At 42.6% G+C, this 27361-nt stretch overlaps 1 protein-coding gene across 1 annotated transcript in view; it reads right to left on the reverse strand.

Moving 5' to 3' along the window:
• LOC116065057 overlaps positions 1-26768 on the reverse strand; it is a 77282-nt gene extending 50514 nt beyond the window's left edge. Inside the window, exons 1-5 of the mRNA XM_031320509.2 lie at positions 26372-26768; positions 23692-23882; positions 20779-20874; positions 19600-19735; positions 11401-11517 (exon numbers count right to left, since the gene is read on the reverse strand). Coding sequence (XP_031176369.1) covers positions 11401-11517; positions 19600-19735; positions 20779-20874; positions 23692-23868 — 526 coding nt within the window. The 5' untranslated portion in view covers positions 23869-23882; positions 26372-26768. The remainder of the gene's footprint in view (positions 1-11400; positions 11518-19599; positions 19736-20778; positions 20875-23691; positions 23883-26371) is intronic.
• Positions 26769-27361: the final 593 nt, after the last annotated feature.

The raw sequence follows: 27361 nt of genomic DNA on the forward strand, positions 1-27361 counted from the left end.
CATCAGGTTAATAATATAACTGTTAACTCTCTGCTCCATCAGGTGTTTTTGACAACCTCTGGTCCGTCTGGTTTTATTTTCTATAAAAGCTTGTAAAACATCAACCCTGTTGTCTACATTCAATCTATAAACATCAGTTTTTTCAGGACAAACTGGGCTATTAGAATATCTGTGCTGCAGTGAGGTCACTTGAGAAGTAAGAAAAGGTTGTATGACCATAAGGACAAAAAAATAAATAAAACGAACATGAATCTCACAGATATATATTGATATGACACATAGCAATAAAAGCTGAGCCAATCTCCTGTCTCAAACACTTCTCAGATGTCTTGGGAGAAAAACTGTGAAGAAATAAACATAACTTATACAGTTGACAAAATATCTAAAATATTTCAAAAATGTCCAGACGCTTTGTCCTCATGACATTCACTTATGCCAATAATCAAAATAATAATGTCATATTCAATAATATCACACACACATCAATGCTACACAAGCATTTGTTTTGTCTAAAACAGTTCTCCTATATGTTTGGAGTCATTCAGTGCAAAAATAAACATAAAGAACATTATAACTCCTATAAAGGACAATCTATTTACATTTCTTCAAAAAAGGCCCAAACTAATGAATAGAAAACCTCCTGTAGGGGCTACAAAGACACCAAAGACACCCCGTGATGGCCAGAGTGTTAGCTTTTAGCTGGAAAAGATGGTAAGTCTCTAGCTCTTATGGTTGTAAAATTATTAAAAAATGAATTGGAGATGCCGTTTATCGATGTTTTTTGTTATATACGACAAGCTCGGGCGGACAGGGTTTAACCAATCACAATCATCGGGGCGGTGCTATGCTCCGGACGGAGCCACGGTGCCTCTGCTAAATAGTCTCAGGAAGGAACTGGTTTTAGTGGAACATGTGGACGTTCAAAAGTAGTTTTAGTCGTGCAACAGAAAACTCAGATTGGACAGATAGTCTAGCTAGCTGTCTGGATTTACCCTGCAGAGATCTGAGGAGCAGTTAACCATAGTCCTCACAAATCCACCGGAGGTTAGAACGCCAACACAGAGACAGGAAGGGGACGGACATCCAGAGGAAATGAGGGACATCCGGAGTAATTTCCAGCGGCAGCGGAGCAATCCCAGAAATGAAACGTCGTCAATACAGACTACAATTTTAATGATTTTTTCTTCCTATGCCTGAACTGCTTAACCTTTTATTCTCCTTCGCTACTAAACAATAAAAGCCACTCTGGTCTTTTGAGGTGGTTTAAAGCAGCGTTTACACAAGCTTCTGTAGAAACTCCCCCCTGTGTCCCGCTGCAGGGGCCAGTCATGTAACAGAGATCAGACCTGTGGGGGTGTTTTGAGGCTGTGGGGGCCAGTCATGTAGCAGAGATCAGACTTGTGGGGGTGTTTTGAGGCTGCGGGGGCCAGTCATGTAACAGAGATCAGACCTGTGGGGTTGTTTTGAGGCTGCGGGGGGCCAGTCATGTAGCAGAGATCAGACTTGTGGGGGTGTTTTGAGGCTGCGGGGGCCAGTCATGTAGCAGAGATCAGACTTGTGGGGGTGTTTTGAGGCTGCGGGGGCCAGTCATGTAACAGAGATCAGGATTGTGGGGGTGTTTTGGGGCTGCGGGGGCCAGTCATGTAACAGAGATCAGACTTGTGGGGGTGTTTTGAGGCTGCGGGGGCCAGTCATGTAACAGAGATCAGGCTTGTGGGGTTGTTTTGAGGCTGCGGGGGCCAGTCATGTAACAGAGATCAGGCTTGTGGGGGTGTTTTGAGGCTGCGGGGGCCAGTCATGTAACAGAGATCAGACTTGTGGGGGTGTTTTGAGGCGGTGTGAGAGTCCCGTACAGGAAACAGGAAACATCACTGCCTCTATCTCTGCCATAAGGAAGTTGTAAAACACCAAACACAAGCTCTGAACTGCCGAGGAACTGTGAAATATGAAGTCTACTTGAGCTACGTTGGGGAGTTTAAGAACAGGAAGTGACACTCCCATTGGCGCACGACGCTGCAGAGAATCACTGGATCACTGTTTCTGGTCTGAACCCTAAAATAAAGAACATATGGAGCAGAATGTGCCCTGACATTATATCATTAATGTTATGGATATCTATAAACACAGAGCAGCTGGCTGCAGGTGATTGACAGGTGTGGTGGCGCTGAGTCGATTAAACGGCATCATGGGAAAAGAAGCCTTTCATCCTCTCTCTTTTTTAATATCTCTCACTCGTTTTCAGTCAGGGTATGAAAACACGATTCATCTGCATCAGAATGGGAGTGTGTGTGTGTGTGTGTGTGTCTGTTTCTGTGTGTGTGTGTGTGTGTCTGTGTCTGTGTGTGTGTGTGTGTGTCTGTGTGTGTGTGTGTGTGTGTGTGTGTGTGTCTGTGTCTGTGTCTGTGTGTGTGTGTGTGTGTGTGTGTGTGTGTGTGTGTGTACGTAGCTCAAATTCGTTTGAAGTGTCTCAATCTCATTTTTTGACTTCCTCTCTTCATCCGTCCTTTATAATCCTTTTATTTCTTTATTTCTCTACCTTTTCTCTATTATCCCCGCCCCCCCCCCCTTCCTCCCCTCTGGTTTCCATTAACTTCCGATTTGGTATAAAATGTGAGAGACTGAAAGACCAATCACAGCTTGGAGAAGCAGGTCCGGGGTTGCCATGGAAACACAGTCAGCACCAACCAATAACCATGACGATGCTCACACACAGGGGGGCGGGGCTAAGGATGATCACATCGTCAGAAAGCTAAAAAATATATTTACTGAAAACTGTCGAACACGAAGACGAACAAACATTAAAACAATGTAACTGTTACGGAAAAACTCAGTAGCAGAACAACTGTGTCCCGTCTCCATGGAGACACAGAGTTGAAGTACTGGAAAGGTTATGAGGTCATGTTGGACCTGACCTGAATGACACCTGGATACCTGTCTCAACTGACACAGCATGAGTTCCTAACATAGAAACCCCCCCCCCCCACACCCACCACAGTAACAATGCAAAGGAAAGTGTCTCCAAATGGAAATCTAATCTTAACCTTTGAAGCTCTGTTTTTACCTGTGTGTGACACATTGGCGTGAGCGCTACGTGCATGCACGGAGATGTTGATGCTCAATGCATCGTTCATTGCAGTATTCTCCGAAACACCAGAGGGCGTACAAACACAATAATCTGTGAATAAATGAAAGCAGGCTGCCTGGCAACAGTAGTAAACACATGCATGATAAACTCCGTCGTACTGCCGAACATTACATTTATCTACTCTAAATATTATCGTGATTCTAAACGACCGCCATCCGCTCGATGGTAAGAACACTGTTTCCATGAAGCTATTTTTTTCAGCTTTGACAAAGAGATCTGTCATGTTTTTCCTCTAGCAAAATGCTTCAGAGCTGCACGACGATGCAGCCAAACATTCATGGAGCCATCGTCCTGGCAACGACAGATGTGGAGGACTCATTTTATTGCTTGTAGACTTCAGGCCAGGAACACCATGCCGACCATAAACCCAGCTTTAATCCCTTATCAACGTGTGAGGGCCGTCAGCTTGGTCCCCACAGCGTTGGTTAACAATTAGGTCCTTACAATGTGATGCACACACACACACAAACACACACACACACACACACACACACACACACACACACACAAACACACACACACACACACATAGACACACACACACACACACACACACACACACACAAAGTTGGTACATCAGCGTCTCGAGGGTAAACCTCCAATTAGTTCACTACTGCTGGAGGCTGTGATGGATCACACACACTCACTCACAAACACACACACACACACACACACACACACACACACACACACACACACACACACACACACACAAGAGGAAACAGCTGATGAAGCAACGAGCAGAAAGAAGAACAGGACAACGGAGAAAAGTTACATAAATCAGCTCTTTTTTCTCAAACTTCATCTCTTTAATTATTAATAAACTAAAATAAACTCTGTGTGTGTGTGTGTGTGTGTGTGTGTGCGTGTGTGTTCCGTGTGTGTGTGTGTGTGTATGTATGTCTGTGTATGTATGTTGAGATGGTGATTGCTAATTTTATTCTGAAAAACAGAAAGTCGGTCAGAAAAACATTGGTCCTGACGTGAACTGAAGAGGAGACGAGAGAACGGAAGATGAATGTTTGTCCTGCAGGTGGCGCTGTGATTAAACGGTTTTTATCGTCCGTATTTAGCATGTAACATTAGACACATGATGAATATGAACTTCATGACTCTTTTATTATTTAAAATTTTAAAACTACAGCAGTTTCAGCTTTTTATTTCATGTTTTATTCACGTTTGAGTTTCATTAATTCATCAGCTGAAAAGAGACGCAGATGAGAAGAAACATTTAATAAATAAAGATGATTTGTTTCTGAGTTTGTCAGCAGCCATGAACATCTCTCTTATCCGTTTATTTTGATATTTATGTCTTTCTGTCACAAGATGGAAACAAATTTTACAACTGTGTCTCCTTTTTGTTCTCTTTAATCTAATCTAACATCCATCCAACAACAAACTGTTGACAGGACGCTCCGACTGAAAACAAGATCAGTTTTTACTCTGTGTTATGAACATTTAATCCTTGGAGAGTTAAAAAAGAGATTTGAAAATGTAAAACTTTGAATGTAAAGTCTTGGTTAGAGAAGGGGGAAGCAAACATGATGAAACTAAATCAAATAAATCATTTTTAAAATGTAGTCATGATTAATCTCATGATTGTCCGTAGATAACTCGTGATTAATCCCAAATTAAAAAGCATTTAGTCTGGTAGAGAGAACTATCTGGACTGGCTTTGAACCTTAACCTGACATTCAAAGACCCTTTTCTTTCTCCGTTTCTGTTTCTGTGAGCCATGCACATCGTTACTGCTGCATCACTTCCTGTTTCCCTAACCCGTAACCGTGACTATAGATCTGCTCATCAGATTCATGCATTCACACACCAGTCGCACAGCAGACGTTCAGTGTCATGCCCAAAGACACTTTTTTAAGATTATTTTTTGGGGACATTTTGGCATTTAATTGATAGGCCAGTTGTAGACTGTAAAGGGGGGAGAGAGACGGGGAAGAAATGCAGCAAAGGGCCACAGGTCGAATTCGAACTCTGGCCGCTGCGGAAAGGACTGAGCTTCAGTACACTGGGCGCAAACTCTACCAGGTGAGCTACCAGGGCGCCCATGCCCATAGACACTATTATATGCAGACTGCAGGGCCAGGGATCAAACCAGTGCCCTTCCAACTGATAGTCGCTCTACCATCTGAGCCACAGCAGCCCGTGTGTGTGTGTGTGTCTGCAGTATAAAAGCTGTAAAGATGAGCTATGAGCTGTCTTCCTGAAAAACACCCAATTACATCCTGCAGAATAGTGTGTGTGTGTGTGTGTGTGTGTGTGTGTGTGTGTGTGTTAGAGTGTTCAATAAAGCTCTGGTCTCAGTTTATAGAGTCACTTTATCAAACTGCTCCTGAACACAACAGAGATCAGGAGCTTTTTACTGACACAGAGGCTGTGAGTTACTTTGAAATCAAACAGCACTTTGCAGTGCAGTGTTTTTACACTTTTTTCTTTGTTTTTAACTGTAAATTCTCAGGGTGTTGCGCCCATTAAGGTGGATAAAACCATCACACCTCCACCTGAAAAGTGATCGGAAAAGCATCTACGAAGAAATCGAGACGATTCTGACAGAAATGGAAGCATTGTTATCTTCCGTCGTGTTACAAACAGTGAGGAATCTGTTCCAGTAACTCCCTCACACTTTGATAGGTTAGCATCTTAAAACACTTCCCTCAACGGGCAACGCAACAACAACAACAACAACACTTCCCTCAACGGGCAACGCAACAACAACAACACTTCCCTCAACGGGCAACACAACAACAACAACAACACTTCCCTCAACGGGCAACGCAACAACAACAACAACACTTCCCTCAACGGGCAACGCAACAACAACACTTCCCTCAACTGGCAACGCAACAATAGTACCTAAACCAAATCAAGAACAGTTGAGCAAACTGTGGATTATAAAAACATTTGACTCAGTGTAAAAAGGAACATCTAATGGATGTGAAATCTTCTTCTGTGAACGGTCTTAAGATATGTGGTATTAATCAATGAGGAGAAACTGCCCTAACATCTTTGGAAAATGGGGAGAATTACAGATGTTTATGTGAGCAGAGATGGAAAGGTGCATTCTTGTCTTGTTGAGCAACCTTCCAGGATAACCACGAGAAGACAACTACGTTTTCCTCTTAAACTGAAGAAGTGATGAGTCTCAACAATCGAGCGTGTGTTGCTACTATAATAGGTGCACAAAACCATCAGACCTCCACTGTGAATCTCCTGGATTTGGTTAGGACATCCAACCTGATCCCCACATCTGCTGTCCCAGCTCTGAAACTGTCAGGCTGGTGGCAAACAGGGGACTCAGACATGCAGTTAAAGTCACAAAAGGGTTTCCACAAACACAGAGCAGAACGGTCGTAATAAACAGTTCCTAAGCACACAGGGGAAATGGCTGTAACTCTCGACACGAGGGTAGAAGATGAACTGGCAGAGAAAAAAGAGAAAGGAGTGAATATGAACACATGAGGGAGACAGAGACAGGTGCAGGACATTAGGGCTGGCAGGTTATCACACAAGGTGGGAAGGCAGATAAAAAATTACCTGCAGAGGAAACGAGTATCAAAATAAAACAGGAAGTGAGCAAAGTAAGAAGATAAATGTGAAATAAAAGTAAAAACATGAGGAAGGAGTGGGAGTGTGACAGAAACACCAGATGAAACATCGATGGGAGCCTAGCTACACTGCTTATCTGTTATTGATTAGGGGATGAACCAATCACAACCCTCCTAGGCGGCGGCCGTGCCCTTCTACAATAGATATAGGAGATCACAAGCTGATCATGACAGACGAGTCAATGTTTTATGGTCCTAATTCCTCTCGTTGCTGGTTGGTTCCAGGCTTAAAACTTGTTATATCAGCATCTAATGAAAGTCAACAGAGATTCTGAACGGGAAAAATCACTCTGGAACCAGAGCCGTTCAGAAAGTGAGCTTTATTGTGGTATGGGCTTTCGCATCTATGAAGAACATGTTATAGTTGTCTGAGGGGGGGAGGGGCTCCAGGTGAGGACCAGGTGCAGATTACAGAGATTAAAGTCCAGAGCAACAGGACTGAACAGATCAGATATATCATTAGGACAGATTGTTGCATGGATTTCATTGTAGGATTCGGCATGGAGAACCTGTTCCAACCAATCGAATTGTTATTGAATTTGATTGTGAAATTTGGTTTGGAATCCGATAATCGGTTCCAGATTTAACACGCGCAAGTTTTGGTTTCAGTAGCGACGGCCGCACTTCCAGCAGGTGTTTGTTGTGTAGCAGCTGTGGAGCACAGTAAGTGGCGCTCAAATAACAAATAATCATGTGCCCTGTTTCAACTCCAGTCCTCAAAGAAATGGAATCGTGGGTAAGAATCGGAAATGTTAAAATCAAAACGAAGCCCAACCCTAAACATTAACCCGATCAATGTAGATAATCTACTCACCCGAATATTCAGCTGTGTGTTTCTGTGTGTGTGTGTGTGTGTGTGTGTGTGTGTGTGTGTGTGTGTGTCTGTGTGTGTGTGTGTGTGTGTGTGTGTGTGTGCGTGTGTGCGTGCGTGTGCCCTTATCGGCTTTATTCAGAACTCAGAACTCATTACCTCATTAAAACACACACACAAGTTACGATCAGAGGAGCAGGGGAGTGTGGGAAGGAGATTAAACAATGCCTTTGAGAAATCACACAGACACACACACACACACACACAGTTTCAGGATAATCAAACAAAGCAGACACAGAGCTGTAACGAGCTGTTTTTTAAAAGCTGATGAATCATTTATTATTGATGAAGCAGCACAACACACTAACTAAACTAAAAACTTATTTTTAGACTTTGTGTAAACTGAGTTAATTCATTTTATTTTTAATTAGTTAATCATCTTTTTATTGACAAATTTTTATTGACAAAAATTTATTGACAAAACTTGCTAGAATACTTATTTTAATACATAGAAATGTGGCTGAAGCTGCTGATTGGCAGTTGCAGATCAATAGATCAACAAATCAGTGAATGAATATCTGAGAGACATTTACACAATGCCTCTGATTTTGGTCTGAACTGTTTGTTCTTCTCCCCACTGCTGTTTTTTATTTGCTTTGTGTTGCTGTTAGTCAGATAATTTTCTAAAATGACATGCTGAGCTGCAGATTTGTCTCGCTGCTGCAGGAAACAAAGCAGATGCTGGGGCTTCAGATCCACAACAACATGAAATCAACAACAGCTGAATCCTAATTATCATACAATAAAGAACCAGTGAGAGTCTGCAACGATACGCTGCGGAAACAACCGTTAGAGAAACCACAAGTCCCACAATGCATAATGGTTTCCTCCTCTTTATTCTGTCTGCTAGCAAACAACAGAAACATGCCTAAAAGCTGCTGTGTGGTGATATTCACTACCAACAGGGTCAAGAAACTGGAATCAGCAGAGAGAATGGGGAGACACTAAGCTAGCATCACTAGCTTATATTTGAAATATAGTTAGCCTAAAACTAGTCTCAATTTGCCAGACCTTCCTCCACAGTGGTGCAAAGGCAGGGAGTATAACATGCTCTGGTTTATTGACATTTCTTTAAACCAATCACAATCATCGTGGGCGGTGCTAAGCTCTGGACGGAGAAACGGTGCCTCTGCTAAATAGTCTCAGGAAGGAACTTGTTTTGATGGAACATGTGTACGTTCAAAAGTAGTTTTAGTCGTGCAACAGAAAACTCAGATTAGACAGATAGTAAAAGAGCGTGATCCAGCAGAATTTCCGGCAGCACCGGAACAATCTCGGAAGTGGAATGTCGTGGATATAGACTAACATTTGCATATTTGCCTTTGTAGCAAAAGGCTTAATCTTAATTTACAGAAATATAGTTAGCCCGAAACTGATAATTAGATGTTTGACTTGGTAACAAAATGCTTGCTGCAAACGTAACATTGGACATATCGTTAGCTTAGCATCTCCCCATTCGCTCTGCTGATTCCTGATGTCTGTTTCCACTTTCGTCCCCATAAAAACTCAGCTTTGCGGGTATGCATTTTATAAAAACTTAAGTTATGGATTATACACATTGTTGGTAGTAAATATCACCACACAGCAGCTTTTAGGCATGTTTCTGTTGTTTGCTAGCAGACAGAATTGACGACGAGGCACCTTCACACAACACATGTCAATAGAAGCAGAGAGTTGTTTTCCCCCTGTGGGCGTAGCTTTCAGATTTTCAAGCAATGCGCTCTGTCTCTATAATTCATCTGCAAACACAGACTGTAAAAATTAAAATAACGTACAAAACTTCTGGGTTCTGAAAAGTGAAGCCAAAGCTGAAGCTCCTTAAAGTTGCATTCTCTCTAACTTCCAGCAGGGGGAGACTCCACTGGCTCCAAAAAGAAGTCTGTTTTTATAGAAGTCTATGAGAAAATGAGCCTACTTCTCTCTTGATTTATTACCTCAGTAAACATTTTCATAATGAGTTCATGGTCTCAATCTCTAGTTTCAAGTCTTCTTCAACACAGCACGATGTTCAGTTAGTAAATGATGGTTCCATTTATTCTAAAATAGACGATAAAGCACAGGATGCTTTAGGACCTGTCAGTCAGGACAGAGAGTTAGCATTGCTAACCATGCTAACACTGGGCACATCAAAATAGACCTCAACTTGTTTTTGGCTGTTGTCCGTGTTTTTATCTTTGACCCTCTCACTGTGTTTTCACTTCAGCAAATTCACTGGAACATTTTGGTCACCTAGAAATGTCTTGTTCAGTGTTCTGTAGCACCGAGCATTAGCTGCTAACTTGAGGGAAAGTGTGCAGGTTTCCTGTTCTGCCGTACATGCAGACGAATGTCTCCAGTTCATCTGCCGGTAAATCTCCGTTGGATGACTCGCTTCAGAAGGGTTGAAAATCAAAAACTTTCCCTCTTTAGCGTTTAGCTTAGCACAACATCATGAAACCATAAACAACACTGGCTTTAGCCGTGTCATCCTTCCTACTTCCACACTCTCACAAATCGTCACATCCGGTTGCAAAAAACAAAGATGGTGACGCCCGTATCTCCAAACTCAAAGCTTCTAAACAGCAGTCCACAAACCAACGGGAGACTGCTGCGTGCGTTATTTTTACAGTCTATGGCTGCAACAAGACCACCATTCCCATAATTCAGCAGCACGTGACCTCAGGTAAGAATCACTCTGGTTCAGTTTGACGTTTTAGAAACTGGCCAAACAATGAATGTTTATATGAGAACTCAGATGTTTTTGTATTTTCTGAGCGTGCTCAGTGCAGACTGCAGAGAGGAATCCTTGGTTTAAGAAGTAAAATATTCAAACTATGAAACAACAATAGCTCTGAATGTTTTAACCATCTTAAACCATCTAGAACCATCTTTAACTAGGTTTACCCAGCTTTAACCATCTTTAACTAGCTTCAACCAGCTTTGACCATGCTGCAGAGTCTAATATGAAATAATAAAAACAGATTTAGACGTCAGACTTTTCTTCTTCATGTTTTAGTTATAAAGATGTCATGTCTGTGTGATCTACAATTATTCAGCACAGTTCTGTTTAAAGCTGCAGCAGCACCGTTAACCCTTCCATCTAGAACCAGAACAGAAAGAGAACCAGAACCTGTTATTGATCCACAATAACTGAGCATATTTCTCTGTAAAGGTGCAGGAACATGATTTGCTTCCTTCATTTGAACCACAACAGAACCAGAAGCTGTTACTGATCCAGAAACTAATAAAAGCAGCATGTTGCAGCATCTGTGCATAATTCTAAGTTTGGGTGGAAAGATCGAGGATCGATACGCTGAAACTATTTAGTTTGATACTAAAGTTGTTTTTTTTGTTTGTTGGAGACGTAAGGTTAATCTCAGCTTGCTCTGGTGTAAAGTCCAAACTTAACAGAATAGTGTTGCAGAAAATGACATTTTCACTTTCGTGGCCAATCAGTGAAAAGCACTATTCTTGATGGAGTGTTTATTATTATTATTATTATTATTATTATTATAATAATACAGTCCCCTAAGTGAGAACTTTTGTTCAAAATAGTCTACATTTGAACTTACGCACAGATGGTGCAACCCAGAGCAGGTTATCACTCATTACCAGTATTTTAATCTCTGTCAGATGAAATAAAATAATAAACTAAAGAACAAAGCAGCTGACAGCGACGTGTCAACAGGAAGTGTTCCCCCTAACCCTGTGTGATCCATAACCTGTTCCTGATCCAGAACCTGTTACTGATCCAAAACAGAAACCAGCTGATGAGGAAACAGACTGACCTGTTGGAGGAGCAGCGAGGAGAGGCAGCTGAAGAGGAGACGCAGCGAGGAGCTGCAGGGAGGAGGAGGTGTGTGGCTCGGTGTCCCTGGTCTTTGTGGCGTCTCTTCTAACTCGACCTGCGCACAGAAACATGTTGGTCTGGTTCTCCATCATTGCCTTGCTCAGTGACACTTCAGCACCTTCATAAACTTAGAACTAACCAAAAGATTCAGCTGACTCAAACGGGTTTCATGATTCTTGCGTTCAGAGCGGTCGGGGCACTGCGGACGGCACTTATGGTCGTCACGAACCGTCTGGTCTTTCATACTTATTGTGGTCAGAGCGGCTCGAAGAAACAACTTCTTCTCTTCTGTATCCAATCATTGCAACGTGGTCTATATGAACGTCTTGGAGGTGCGCGGCTTTGCGATCAGAGCCTCAACTAACAGTCGCCCAGGCCGCGTTTGTGTCATATCGCCGTCTGCACCGGCCGTGCTGAACACAAGAAGCATGAAACAGCTTTTAGTCATGAAGCCTGAAGATTTGAACGATCTCTTGACCTTTCGTCCAGCACCAAAGTTCATACGTTGAGCTCCAGGACTGTGAGACTCTACGAGAAGATAAATCACCGTGATATTATTACAGAGTGCATTTGACTTCTGAGGAGACTTACTGTCAGACAGCTAGATATTAAGATAAGTACTTACTTTATTAGACTTCTCTGCCCACTGTCATTGGATCTGCTGCCTTAAGGTTAAATTGATTGTGTTTGTTCTGGTTATGTTGCTCATTCTGCTGTCTTTTGCTGTTGCTACTTGTCTTTGCTGCTTTTAATGTGGGTTCTGCCTCTTCTTTTACTTCTGCTGTGTGTTTGGCTGAATGTGCTGTGTTTTTTGGTCAAAATGTTGTGGTCTTGTAGCCTGACATGGTCATACTCAGATTCTAGTCAGAATGTGAGTCTGAAACCGCTCCATTGGGCTGTGATTATGGGGCGTGTTTCAACCGAACAGGGAAAGAAAATTCCTATGCACTCATTGGATAGACATACAACCAATCAGAGCAATGGAACTCAACTCAACTGTCAACAGACGAGACAGTGTTTCGTCTCCATAGCAACCACTCTTTGCACAATGCACTTCGGTTCTAACTCCCGACTTTTAGACTTTTTTGAAGCTGGATATATCATTTGTTTCATGTAAATATGAATGTGGATAACGTTACGCCCACCATATAACACTACCGTGCTTTCAGGTTGTTGAGGCTCCGCTCCGTCTAAAACTCTGCCATTTCGTAAAGCTGTTTGTAACGTAGAAATAAAATGGATTATTGATAATTTAATTTCTATAGTTTTTAGATGACTTTACCAGCTGATTTCTCTATTAGCCATTGAAACAGGTGAAGTCTCTTACGTTCTAAAACCAGCCTCTGTGACTTGAACAGCTAAGTCGCAGCGACACCATCAGCTGTGTGTGTGTGTGTGTGTGTGTGTGTGTGTGTGTGTGTGTGTATGTATGTGAGAGAGACGTTACTGTTTGTTACTGTATCTGTCCATCATCGTATAAAGCCCGCCCTCACAATTTGATTGGTCCGAACAGATCTTGTTCGAGCATAATTGCTCCGCAACGGATCAAGTCCAGACCGAACTTCCCGACCTCGAATGTTCTGGGCGGGGCTAAGTTCGGCTGGCATCCAGGCTAGTGGTCTTACTTAATGTGACTTACTTTACAGCAGGCTCGCAAGTCCTCCCCAGCTCTGTGGTTGTCTGACTCAGAGCATGCTATACGGGCAGCGGAAAGGAAATGGTGGAAATCAGTATCTTCGTTCCTCCTTTGCTGCCTCTATTTCTGCAGCAAAAAGCTCTTTCTATAAAACTAAAATTGAATCCTCTTTCTCCATCCCCAAAAAACGTTTCTCCATCTTCTCTAACCTCCTAGATTCCCCCAGTCCACCTCCTCCCTCCTACCAACCCACTTTGTCAACTACTTTGTAAAAGAATGGCTGACATGGGCTCTTCATTCTCCACCACACTTCCTGAAATCATCTTTCCATCCATCACTTCCAGTACTCTTTCCTCTTTCACCCCTCTATCTCCAAATCAAATTCTTACTTTGATTACCCCAACCACCTGCCCCCTTCATCCTATCCCTTCTCACCTTCTCCAGTCCATTGCTCCGGACCTCCTTCCTTTTCTCACTCATCTCATTAACATCTCGTTGTCAACTGGCTGTTTCCCCGATGCTCTCAAAGAGGCAAGAGTGACCCCACTACTCAAAAATCCAACACTCGACTAGTCTGAAGTAAATAACTACCTCATCATCCTTCTGGACCTTGCTGCTGCCTTTGACACAGTGAACCACCAGATCCTCATTTCGACACTCAAGGATCTGGGTATCTCAGGCTCTGTGTTCTCTTTGCTCAAATCTTACCTGACAGACCGAACCTACCGGGTAACTTGGAGAGGATCTAGCTCAGAACCTTGCCCACTCAAAACTGGGGTTCCTCAGGGATCAGTCCTGGGTCCCCTCCTCTTCTCTCTGTACACCAACTCTCTCTGGTCTGTCACACACTTGCACAACTTTTCTTATCACAGCTATGCAGATGACACCCAACTAATTCTCTCCTTTCCTGAGTCTGAAACGGAAGTAGCAGCACGTATCTCGGCCTGTCTGACTGATATCTCTTCTTGAATGTCTCCACACCATCTGGAACTCAACCTTGAAGAGACTGAGGTCCTTTTCCTTCCAGGGAAGGGCTCTCCTACCCAGGACCTGACTATAACAATTGAAAACTCTGAGGTAGTCCCCACCCAGACTGCTAGAAACCTGGGTGTGACACTTAACGACAAACTCTCCTTCACTGCCAACATCGCTGCAACTACCTGATCGTGTAGATACATGCTGCAAAACATCACTTCTAATGCAGAAGGCGGCTCAGGTTCTGGTTCAGGCTCTAGTTATCTCACGTCTAGACTGCTGCAACTCCCTCCTGGCTGGTCTGCCTGCATGTGCCACCCAGCTCCTGCAGCTCATTCAGAATGCAGCAGCTCGACTTGTCTTTAACCTCCCCAAGTTCTCTCACACTACACCGCTCCTCCGCTCCCTTCACTGGTTACCGGTTGCCTGCATCCGCTTCAAGACACTAGTACTTGCATACAGGGCCACGAATGGATCAGCCCCAGCTTACATCCAGGACATGGTCAAACCGTATACCCCAACCCGCCCACTCCGGCCAAAAGCCTACGCATCTTCCGCCGAAGGCTAAAAACACATCTCTTCCGACTGCACCTCAGATAAAAAAAGCTTCACTTTCATATGGCTCTTTGTAGTTTTGCTTATTTAAAGCTAATGTACTTACACTTACTTGTTGTCTGGAGTTTGCACCTTCAAGATTGAAAGCATTTAATTGGAAGTTGCTTTGGATAAAAGCGTCAGCTAAATGACATTTAATGTAATGTAATGTAATTATTCTGCTTTCATATTGGGGCTGTAACTAAATCTGCAGTCTCTTCTGTGATCCTGAAAATCCATCCAAAACTACTGCTAATGTTCCCGGACTTTCAGGAAAGTTATCTGAAAAAAATGAGCTAATGAAAAATGAAATGTAGTCATATAGAAAAGGACGCACAAATCAGATGTTCTGTTTGTATGTGATAGATAAATCAGTTTGAGACAGCCGATCATCACAGGTCGACACGCTTCTGGTCTCATTTCACGTTTTAACACATTTTCACATTCACATGTGCTGGCAGATTAGTCTGCCTCCACACGTTGGTACTCCTTTCAGGAAACACTGACCTAAATTTGTTGACAGCAGCAGTATTGTAGTGACAATAAAACATATGTGCAACAAAAAGTGGTGGATGAAGTATTAAGGTTGTTTACTTCATTAAAAGTATGAATACCGCACTGTTAAATACTCTGTTACAGTAAAAGTCCAGCATTGAAAATGTTACTTCAGTAAAAGTCTGTAAGTATCATCAAGAAAAGGTAGTTAAAGTATTAAAAAGTAAAATCCTCCCATTTTAGAAACTGGAAATGATCCAAACAATTGTGTGTTTAATGGTCTAATCATTTGAGCTGGACTTGTAGGCCGTTATATTGTTGGCTACTTTCATTTAGAATAAAACATCAGATTTTTTAGCAGAAATCTTAATGTGTAAAGTACTAGTAGTAACTAAAGCCGTCAGATTAATGTAGTGGGGTAAAAAGTACAATATTTCGTTCTGAAACGTAGTGGAGTAGAAGTAGAAAGTGGCATAAAAAGAAAACACTCAAGTTAAGTACAAGTACCTCAACATTTGGACTTAAGTACAGTAATGGAGTAAACATACTTAATTACATTCCACCACTGGTGTCAAAGGGGTTAATGCTGTGCTCGTGACACTACTGCAACAGATGGAGGACTCAAACGAAGAGCAAACTCTAAAATATAACAGTCAAAAAGGATTTAGCTGTCAGTCAGGGTTTAGATCAGAGGAAAGCAGTCCAAGAACAAGCAGAGGTATCCAAAAAACAGTGCGCTAAGATGTATGCAAAAACAGAAGCTGATCTTAATCCACAAGAAGTATACACGAGAGATAATGCTGCAATGTTAGACACAGGGGAACTGAGATGAACTGGCACAGAGAACAGGAAACAGAATAAATACTCTGAGGAGGAAGATAATGAGGGACAGGTGAAACTTATCAGGGCGGGGTCGGCAATCACAAAGGACAAGTAGATATTGGTGTAACTGTCATCTGTGGTTGATTCATTCTGCCTTCAGACGTCCAGACAGGATTGCTTCTAGGTTAAAGGTTCTTTATTTGGGTCTTCAGGTCAGTCCCAGGTCTCTGCAGAGTACCAGGTCAGTTCCAGGTCTCTGCATAGTCCCAGGTCTCTGCATAGTCACAGGTCTCTGCAGAGTACCAGGTCAGTCCCAGGTCTCTGCAGAGTACCAGGTCTCTGCAGAGTACCAGGTCAGTCCCAGGTCTCTGCAGAGTACCAGGTCAGTCCCAGGTCTCAGGTCTCTGAGCTTGAAGGACAGAATGGTGTTGAATTCTGAAGTAAAGTCTATGAACAACATTGTCACGTGTTCCTCTGGTCCAGCTGGGTTAGGGCAGTGTGAAGGATGACAGCGTCATGCAGACTGTTATTATTTATTCATTAGGGTTATTTTTGTGCTTTTATTGCCTTTATTAGTAGAGCTAAAGATTGAGAGACTAGACGATGTGCAGTGCAGGAAGGACTACAGACTATGTTTATGGGGTCATTTCTTTTCATTTTTAATGATGTCACATTCAGAGGGAATGAATAACTCTACAGCAGCTCAAACGCTGTGGACTTAAACAGCCAAACACAAGCACACAGACACAGCGAACACACACACACATACACACACACACACACACACACACACACACACACAGTGAACACACAAGCAGTTTAATGAAAGCAGGCTGCCAGTCAGAGCGCTCAGCTGCCTAACGCCCACACACAAGTTAATGTGAGTCCCTGCTTGCTGCCAAGAACATCACTACAGCTGCAACACACACACACACACACACACACACACACACACACACACACACACACACACACACACACACACACACACACACACACACACACACACACACACACACACAGACTCACTCACACACACACACACACACACACACACTCCAAATCACCTCCATTTGTTTGACAGAAACTCTATGTCAGAATCCACAGTTATACATTCAAATATAAAATAACGACTTGGTTTGACGTAAGTATCGTCTGTACAAGACCACCTGAAATTGATTGTCGTGGACATCTGGAGGTCTTTTATCATCTCTATGTGACAATCTGTTGTTGTTCCTCAACACTGACATCTGACATTTGACGTCTCTGATCCTACTTTTCCTGTTGAATTTACAGAATTCAGCTTTTAGAGCGTTTCCTTGTTGCTGTATTCACTTCCTTCGTCCGGTTATGTAACACAGCATTCAGGCCTTATTCATCTTTTATCGTTGCACAGGCTCGTTGTTGGAGACATCACGATTTTATTCAATGTGCTGTTGTGTGATTTCCAGTCTGAGTTTAGCAGAATTAAATTTCACATGCAGACAGTTTCTATCTGTTACCATGTGTTGAAAACCTGAGACAAATCAATCCTGACAGTGTAAACTGAACAGAAACTGAGCTTTAGCCAGAAAACCTCTACAACACGAACACACACCCACGTTCACAGAAATAAAAGCAAATTTAATCTGCATTTGTTTGCTTCCACAAGCCCCTGACAGCCTGTGAACGTCTCTCAAACAAATTGACAGAGAGGCTTCTGGGGAAAAACATACAACATAAATACATCCGAGTGCAAACCAACCGAGGAATTCAGTTTCTGTTTTAATTAGAAACAGAATCTCTGTGTTAATGAGGGAATCACACATGAACAACATGAAGAGATGAGACTGAAAACCAGTCCAGTTATATCTAGTCCAGTCAAATATAATCCAGTCCAGTCAAATTTGTGTCAGTCAGAACCCAAACAGCTCAATCTCACTTGCGTAAGCAAACACTGACAGTTTCACAATTATAAGGCTGACATTTAAAGTGGAGCTACAGTTTCTCTGACATCCTCTAGAGATTAAACTCTAATGTGAAACTTTTCTGTTAAAAAACAACCTCATTACTGTTTCTACACAACAAACTCTAAACAGATCATTGATTTCTTCAAATAAGAATCAGAGTTTAAGATTAAAAACATATTTATAAAGATTTGAACCGCGTATTTCTTTAGCTCCGATCCTGTCGTTGTCTCGAGTCATTTAATAAAACACATAAAGACAGAAACATTTCTGCTGTCTCAGGTCTGCCGCAGCAGAATATTCCCATCATGCTTCACTGGGTGATTTTAAATTGACCAATCATCTTCATATTACATTTGACAGCTCGTGTGTGTGTGTGTGTGTGTGTGTGTGTGTGTGTGTATGTGTGTGTCAGAAAACACACACACACACACACACACACACACACACACATTGTCTCTGAACGGCAAGCCACACAGCCAATCACCTCCCAGCAATGAGCACTGTTGTCATGGAAACATGGCAAACGTTAATGCAGTACTGAAAAAACACATCTGGTCTGCAAAAGTCGCTGGTTTGATCCCAGCTGCCAACAGGAATTGATGCTTTTCACAATAAATGTAAATAAGAATTTTCTTTGCTTGACAGGAAAACGTTTGTTAAGTAACCCTCTGAAACCGCCCCAAGTGTTCTGGCAGATGCAACGACTTGATCCAGAGTCGCTCTGACGTAAGGCACATGTGGGAACCATGATGTCATGAGATCAAGGCGGCCACAGTTTTGTAAATGTGGGTTATGTAAATAAATATTTTCTTTGCTGGGCAGGAAATCATTTGTTACGTTTTGTCTGAACGCACCCCGGGTGTCCTGGCGGCAGGAAAGTCCCCCTAAATCTTCTGACATTAGATTCATGACCGACTTGATCCCAACTTCCTCTGATGTCATGCACACGTGGGAACCATGACGTCATGAGATCGAGGAGGGTGAAAGTTCTAGAGCCAGGCGCAGTTGAAGAACATTTAATCTCTAACAGCGTGCACCTTTCTGCTGCAGATTCAGGGTTGAACGACATGTTTCCTCTGAACGTTGTGCAGCGAGTGTTGAAGTTTGTTTTCTCTGGTTTGGTGGGCATGTCAGAGATGTTAGCCAATCACCAGAGACGTGTCTGTAAACTTGTGGTTATAAAAAGACAGGAGGGTTTTGTTGGGGCTGAACGCTCCCTAGCTCTCCACTGGCTGGAAGACCCAGAGCATGATGGGAAACGCCTGACTCTCAACTGATCTAAGAGCTGATTGGTTCAGAATCGACTCAACAGGATGTTTTATATCAACTCTTCATTGTTGTTGAATCTGAGAGATTGTGATTGATATTTTTCTGATTTGAAGGTATATTCTGTGACCAGAGAGGTTAACAGATCATCTTCAGTCTGTGGGATTAAAACATCAGCAATAGATCGCCTGCAGAGATTTTTAACAAAGTTATAGGTCATAACATTTAAATGAATCAGCTCTAACAGGAAGTGAGTGTTTCTGTCTCCGCCCCCGGCTGCATGAACAAATCCAAACATGTTTTAACAAGGAGGCAGGGCTAACAGAGGAGCCATGTTCCTGATTGGACGGACAATTTCAGTCGCCCAGCCAATCAAAGGGCTGGATCTGGCTCCACCCACCTGTGTCAGGTGATCTCAGCAGCGAGCGAGTCCTGGGGGTGTGTCTCTCTGGCCTCTGGATGATGTGATTGGTCAGGAGGAGGGGCTTGTCTCTCCTCTGGAACACTTCCTCTGGAGAGGTCCAGCCTTCAGCTAGCTGCACACATGTTAGCATGTTAGCATCATACTAATGTCTGTTTGTACTATCAAACAAAAATCACTAACTCAAGCAAAAAAATTGTCACCTCAAAGGTAAAACTTAAAACTTGCAAACAAAACATTTGTGTAGTTGTAAACTCTTGATCTTTTATTTGTCTGATATTGTGTCCTTTTGTTTCCAGTTCCCTCTGCTTCTTTCTCCATGATCAGTCTTTTGCTCTCTCCATCATGTTTGCAGTTCTGCTCCCAGCTTTCGCGTGTGCGCTTCCAAACTCTTTGTTTGCAATTCTGGCACAAACCTCTCTTGTGGGTGGGTGTTACAAGTATGCGTCCCCATTGGCTGATGAGTTTTTGGAGTACGTTTGAGTGACAGCTCAATGCCTGCCTGCCTTGACGTTTCAGTGCAGCTAATGTTAGAGACTTTGGAGGACACACAAGCAACTCCACAGCAGATTCCTAAGATTAGTAAAGTATAAGTATTAATCACATATCTTGTCTGTGATCTACGTTGCAAGCATGGTTACTAGACGTTTGTTGTTTCGTTTTGTTAAGTTACTAGCTAGCTAGTAAAGCTGTGTAAGTTAGCTTTTAATGTTAGCTAACTGCTAACGTTATCTAAAAGAAATGCCAAGTAACGTTGGCTTACTGTAGCTATGTTACTGAGCTAATTTGCCATGGGAATCATCTAGGCTTAGTGAGGCCTTACTCAATGGAGCTGTATTAATTATTGTCTTCTCTCTGTAGAACAAGTAAACGATGCTGTCCCAGGTAATGTTATTAGGTCAGTAACGTAGCTATATGGTCTATTATGACAAATTATTATCCAGCTAACTACAAATTGTTGTGGTTGCTATTAGTCTGATAATACACAATGCTATGGTATTGGTTAAGTTGTACAATGTAAATTGAGACTGATCATTGAGAAAGAAGCAGAGGGAACTGCAAAGAAAAGGACGACTGTGTTGCTTGAGTTAGTGATTTTGTTTGATACCTGAGAAGTTTTGCTTGGAATTAAAGGCACAAACATAATCCCATATTTACCGTGGGGAGAGGATGAAGAAGATGAGGAGGATGAAGATGTGAAGAGCGATAGAATGAAGGAACGAGAGGAACCACTTCAACAGCCGGACGTTCCCACTGAAACGACAAGAACATTTTTTACTTTTTTATCTCCTCTGTGAGTCACCTGCTCAGAACCTGAGAACCACAGGAACTTTCCAGTCATGTAAAGAACAGAATATAAGGAACTGATGGGACATAGATAATCAGTAGGACGTGTTCTAAATGTTCACACATTTAAAAACAAACAGAAGAATCTGTCGTCAAGGTTTCAGCTCAGTGTGTACCTTCTTTAAAGCTGTCAGAGTTTATCAGTTTTCTTTGTTCAGTCCACACAAACTTAGAGGATAAATCAAATCATAAAGTCTGCTTATAAGATGTTAAACTCTGCCACTGAAGAAGAGCTGCATGAGATAATTACCACGCCACCAATAATTAACAGACAATTATTCTCTTTGCCCTCAGGGATCATTAAAGTTTCATCTTATCTCCAGACTGCAGAGGAGCCACTTCACATTAGACGACTGAAATAATCGCTGTTTTAACTGGTGAACTTGAAATCATTCACAGATTTTATCACAGAAACAGACTGATGCAGTAACACTGATATATTGACGGCTTTAACTCTAAACTACCAGCTTCCATTCAAACCGTTTAGACAGTTTAAGAGATTGTATCATGAAGAGACAAGATGAAACATTACATGAGTCTTGAGATTCTTCAGAACGGCCAAAGGTTCCCCATGATTTAATGATGTGCAATGTGCAGAGGAAGACTGAGAGCAGCTCCAAATGATGTGCTACAAGTGTCTAACGCTACTGCTCGGTGGCTAAACCGTAACTTTATAATGTCACAGCACCGTTCAACATCATGAAGTTATGTTCAGTATGATTGACAGCGCTGGGCTAACCCACAATTAAATTTGCCATGAACATTAGCTGTATGTGTAGCAAATCAATCTACTGCTAAGTTAACAACTACAGCACTTTGGTCTGTCCCCCTTACTCCCCACACTAAGAGACTTCAGTCAGGATGAGAGCCACAGTTAGGCCGCAGCCAGAGACTACAGAGGCAACATGGCGGCCCACATGGACGCAGCGGTTCAGTCCTCATCTTTTCGGTGTTTGATTTGGCTGTTTGTTACTCTGTCCTGATTACATTCTGCTCGACGAACTGCATCTCCAGCCAGCTTGGTCTACTAAAAATTAGGTAACGCATGTGAGTGTGCGGTTACAGACAAGTTTCTCGGCTCTAACGACATCCGACAGAAATGGCCAGGCTCCCGGGCTCTCCATGGATTACCATACCCACAGGCAGGAGACGCTGGTGGTGCAGGGACAGGAGGCTAAAGAGAGGCTGCAGGGCCGGCGTGCAGGTAAGGCTAAAGAGGCAAACAAACAGCCGCTTCCTAGTATCCTTCTCACCAACGCGAGATTCCTCGCAAACCAGATGGACCAATTTAAGCCACAGGTTTCAGTGGACAGTTGATTCCTGCTAACTTTAACAGATTAACCCTTCCATTAAGGGACCGTTCGGTAGTTATGGAATGGACCACCGGAGGAAAATAGGGGCGGGTCATGTCTTTTTATTCTTTGTTGAGGGGAGGGTCGTCCAATTTTTTTTGTCTAAGGGGGAGGGTCACCCAACTTTTGTATTCTTGAGAACAGCAACATTTCAAAGTGGCTTGTTTGGTGCATATTTATCCATGGAGCTCCATGTAGCTCTCTCAGTCTCAGCCCCTATCACTAGCAGATGGGTCCCTCCCTATTTAGTCAGCTGAACTGTAGCTTTAGAGTTTAGTTAAAAAACATCCAAAACACCGTACAAAAACATAACGGGCCAGACGCAAGCTTTTATTTTGAAAAGTCAAAGCTTGCGGATTGCACCAGCTGGGAGGGCATGATATCTATATATATATAAAAACAACAGCCTTTTCAAGACATTTGAGAAGGAAGGAGTGATAGCATGGAGGCTCCCAAATTGACGCTTGTCTGAGAAATGGAGTTTTGGATAATGTTCAGCTTTGGCAACTTTACCTTTATGCTAAAATATACAATGAGTGAGGAAGCCTAGTGACCAGTCCATAGCAACCAGTGTTGAATTACCCAGTGTGTTTTGCTGAATGGTCTCAATGTTTTATTGTTTTATTTCATGTGAATACTAGTTTACTAGAGGAGTAACTTGTGTATTGTGAGTATTTGAAGTAATGCAGGAAGTGTGCATTTAGTTTCCATGCTTATTGTGTTTCCATAACAATGTTAGTGAGTAAATCTACTGAAATGGCCCCCACACCATAAGAATGTTAGTGAGTAAATCTACTGAAATGGCCCCCACACCATAACAATGTTAGTGAGTTAATCTCCTGAAATGGCCCCCACACCATAACAATGTTAGTGAGTAAATCTACTGAAATGGCCCCCACACCATAACAGAGGAGTGTGATGTATAAGATGAGAATGCAGAGGTTTAGTCATGTATGTAATGGCTGTAAAAAAAAAAACAATAGCTATCTGTTTGTCTTTGCCAAGCACAAACCAGTACAGAAGACATCAATAAATTGTTGGGGAGGGTCATCCCTTTTTTCCATGTCATTTTGGAGGGTCATCCAAAATGTATTGCTGGTGAAGTGAGGGTCAGGTCTATTTTGACTAAAGGTCCAAAAACTCCTCTGGTGGCCCCTGAAATAAATAACGAACAGTCCCTAACAGATACATTTTAATCAGCAATGGTGGTTAGGTGTGTGTGTTACCTGTATCAGGTGTGTGTGTGTGTGTTACCTACATCAGGTGTGTGTTACCATGTATCAGGTGTGTGTGTGTTACCTACATCAGGTGTGTGTTACCATGTATCAGGTGTGTGTGTTAATGTTACCTGTATCAGGTGTGTGTGTGTTACCTGTATTAGGTGTGTGTGTTCAGGTATGAAAACAGCTGGTTGGTAGAACAGCAGAGGGGGCGTGGCCAACCAGAGCCATTGGGGGGCGGGGTCACAGCTGAAGGACAGGAAGGGGGCTGTGGTGGTGGTTACCATGCCAACCGGCTGACCTTTGAACCTGGAGATCGGCAGCATCATGATGACATCAATTCCTGTCAGAGAGAATAATGGATCAGGTTAAAAACACCAGCGCTGCTTCTCGTGTCGCTTAAATTGCCTCCTCGAGTCCTCCACTTGCCTCCCCTTCCTCACGTCTTAATCCCTCCCACGAGGCCCGCATCAGAGGAGGGCGGAGTTAGCAACTCTTTCAGCTGCACAGCTTCCAGGAAGGCTGCTCTTGTGTTTCCTCGCCTATAGCTCCTCGATGATCCCTCCTCGATGCTCGGTCCTCGAGGCAGAAATAAGAGCTTTGAGACGGCCTTCACTGAGGAAGGACAGAACAACTTCCGGTTCTGCCGAGGACCGAGGAGTCAAGGAGCTATCAGATAAGGGTGATGAGGTTCAGTGAAACTGTTTCCAGTTAGTTTCAGATGAATTATCCAGTATGCACTGCACAGATCAGCCAGAGACTGCCTCTTGCTGTGACGGAGGATGGGAGGGTATTTAGACCAGAGATGGTTCTGGAAGTGAAACCCCACTGATTTTCTCCATTAGGATTTAGATTATCAGCCATGAAGTCTAAACCATCCGAGGTAGACTAACCCCGAGCTAACGAAGGTTTTTGCTTTTATAGAAGACACAAGTCTTTATGAAATTAAGCTGGATCCAACTGCAGCAGGTTTTATTAGATCTTAAGGAGAAATATTACACTACCCACAAGCCTAAGCATAACAGCAACATCTCTGAGTGATGGAGCTCTCTGTTAGCATGGAAATGTTTAACAAACCCGAGAATGGCTACAGCGAGCTAGTACCAGTGAAGTCTCTGATTCTATACACAGTCTTATCTTTGCCTTTTTTGCTGTTTTTAAAATGTTTTTTTTTCCGCTGAATCAAATGTTTTCTGGACACGGTTTCTCTCGTAGTTGGTTGGCATGGTTCCAAGTTTAAAACCCTTTATATGAGCATTTCATGAAACGTCAACGGAGACAGTCAAAGGGGAAAAATCACTCCTGTAAACAGCGCCATTAAAGAAGTGGGTGGTCACTGTTGATCTCTACAACCCTTACAACCTTCTGCTGTGATGGAGATAACAGCCGTAAAACATCAGTAAAACATCTGTCTAAACTTATTTTAATATTAAAGCTCAGCAGAATGTACAATGATGAAAGTAACATGAAGAGCTGATCAAAAATTAAATTCAAGGAGGAATGAAGTGCAGAGATAAAAAGCCAGCAGATATTTGGAAATCAAAAATAAATTCTATTAAAAATACAGTTTTATCCAGAGCAGAGCTGACTCATCAAGTCATGAAAAAAATCTTACAGAAAAAAAAATGGATAAAGTTCAACACAACCACATGAAGAAAATAATCTGCTGTCCGTCTGAAGTTATTTTGTGTTTCCTTAACGCAAAATAAACACATTAAAAACTACATCACTACTAACATCAATATTCAGTCCACAGTACTGAATATGTATCAGGCTGCTGAAGAAGATATTAAACTTAAGTTTAGGCTGATGATCTCACTTGTCACTTGTGATAAGTAATCAAATGTTTAACCGGACGTGTGTCAACCACGATGACAAATTATCTCTTGGTAGATTTTTCGGGGTCCTCTTATTTTGTGTGTGTGTTTACAACACAGGTGTTCATGTCCCGTGAGAGTTTTAATTCAAACCATCATATTCTTTCTAATCCTAAGTAGTCATTTTGGTGTCTAAACTGTCTTCACATAATGCTCACCTTTTGTCGGTTAAATTTATCTGTAACAACTGTCAAAAACTTTGTGACATGACCGGTGAGCATAGTTTCGTGAGATATCATATGAACCCGTTCATGAGAATAGGGTTAGGGTTACTGGTGACCCTAGCCAATTGCCTGGCTCCGCCCTCCTACGTACTTCCGCTCAATTTTCAGACCAGGCTCTTATACCAGAGTCTGGTAGGACCAGGCTAGTGTACCAGAGTCTGGTAGGACCAGGCTAGTGTACCAGAGTCTGGTAGGACCAGACTCTTGTACCAGCGTCTGGTAGGACCAGGCTAGTGTACCAGAGTCTGGTAGGACCAGGCTCTTGTACCAGAGTCTGGTAGGACCAGGCTACCAAGCCAAACCACCAAAGACTTGAAAAGTAATTAATATCAACACTATTTTTTTTAAATCAGTGTTTCAGGAATTGAGTTTTAAACGTTCTTTTGTATTTTAACCTACAAACTTGTGAACTATTATACACATGTCAGGATGTCCTGGTGGTCAAGACGTCTATGTCCTGTCAGTTTTTTTTCTTTTCTTTTACATCAATCAATCATTTAATCAATCAACCATCAAATGAATAAATAGACTGATCCACTGCTGTCAGAGGGTTATATATGTTTGATACAGATGAAGAAATACGAACATACAGGATAAAATAATAACTAATACCACATTACTTCTTGTACTTGTACTTTTGCTGTCAGTGTCAGTGCTGCTGTCTGTAGCTCAGTAAACAAATCACAGGTTAAGTGACGGGTTAAATTAAGGTACATGTGTCACCTACGGACCTGCGTAGTCTCCCAGCTTCTGTCCCAGTGAACTGCTCCTCCTCTGCGGTCCAGTCACGTCCTGAACGTCGGCTCACTCCTTCAGCTGCAGCTGTCTTCACCAAGGTCCGCAGATCACCCTCCCATCTGGGAAAGGTGAAAGTAGAAACACACTGGAAGCATCAAGGAGTAACAGAGGCATTAACATGCCAACATACAGACAGACAGAGAGACAGAGAGACAGAGAGACAGAAAGACAGACGGGGAGTCTCCCGGTTCTAACAGACAGATGGAGTCACAGCAGCGGCTGCGACGCCTGTAGGTAGAAAAATACCGGAGTCCGCTTTCAGCAGAGCTGAGTTCATCTCTGTCTCTCTGTTTCTCTCTCTCTCTCTCTCTCTCTCTCTGTTTCTGTATCTCTGTTTCTCTGTTTCTGTTTCTCTCTCTCTCTCTCTCTCTCTCTGTCTCTCTCTCTCTCTCTCTCTCTGTTTCTGTCTCTGTCTCGCAGCAAATGGAGCTGCTCTCAGATAAAAGAGCCGCCTCCCCATTAAGTGTGTGTGTGTGTGTGTGTGTGTGTGTGTGTGTGTGTGTCTGTGTGTGTGTCTGTGTGTTTGTTTGTGTGTGTGTGTGTGTGTGTGTGTGTGTGTGTGTTTGATCACATTAGTGAGATAATAACAACTATATATTCTGTTTGTGTTTGTGTGTGCTTGTCGTGAGTCATCAATAAAAACACACACGGTTTATCAGCCATGTTGCCTCCTCTGTCTGTTGTCGTGATGAGAAAGGGGCGTGTGTGTGTGTGTGTGTGTGTGTGTGTGTGTGTGTGTATTACCAGACAACAGTAATTGTTTCAGAGTTGTGAAGCTAGTCTATAATCTGTGCAAACACACACTGATCTAATATTGACACGATGGATTGTGTGACTCGTCGACCTTTTAGACGAACACAGGAGACTAGCCTCTTCTACTTTATAATCCAAACTTCAGCTGTGATTGGACAGCAGAGCTGTAA

This window comes from Sander lucioperca, chromosome 22 (assembly GCF_008315115.2).
Source record: "Sander lucioperca isolate FBNREF2018 chromosome 22, SLUC_FBN_1.2, whole genome shotgun sequence".
In the NCBI taxonomy this organism is placed as follows: domain Eukaryota; kingdom Metazoa; phylum Chordata; class Actinopteri; order Perciformes; family Percidae; genus Sander; species Sander lucioperca.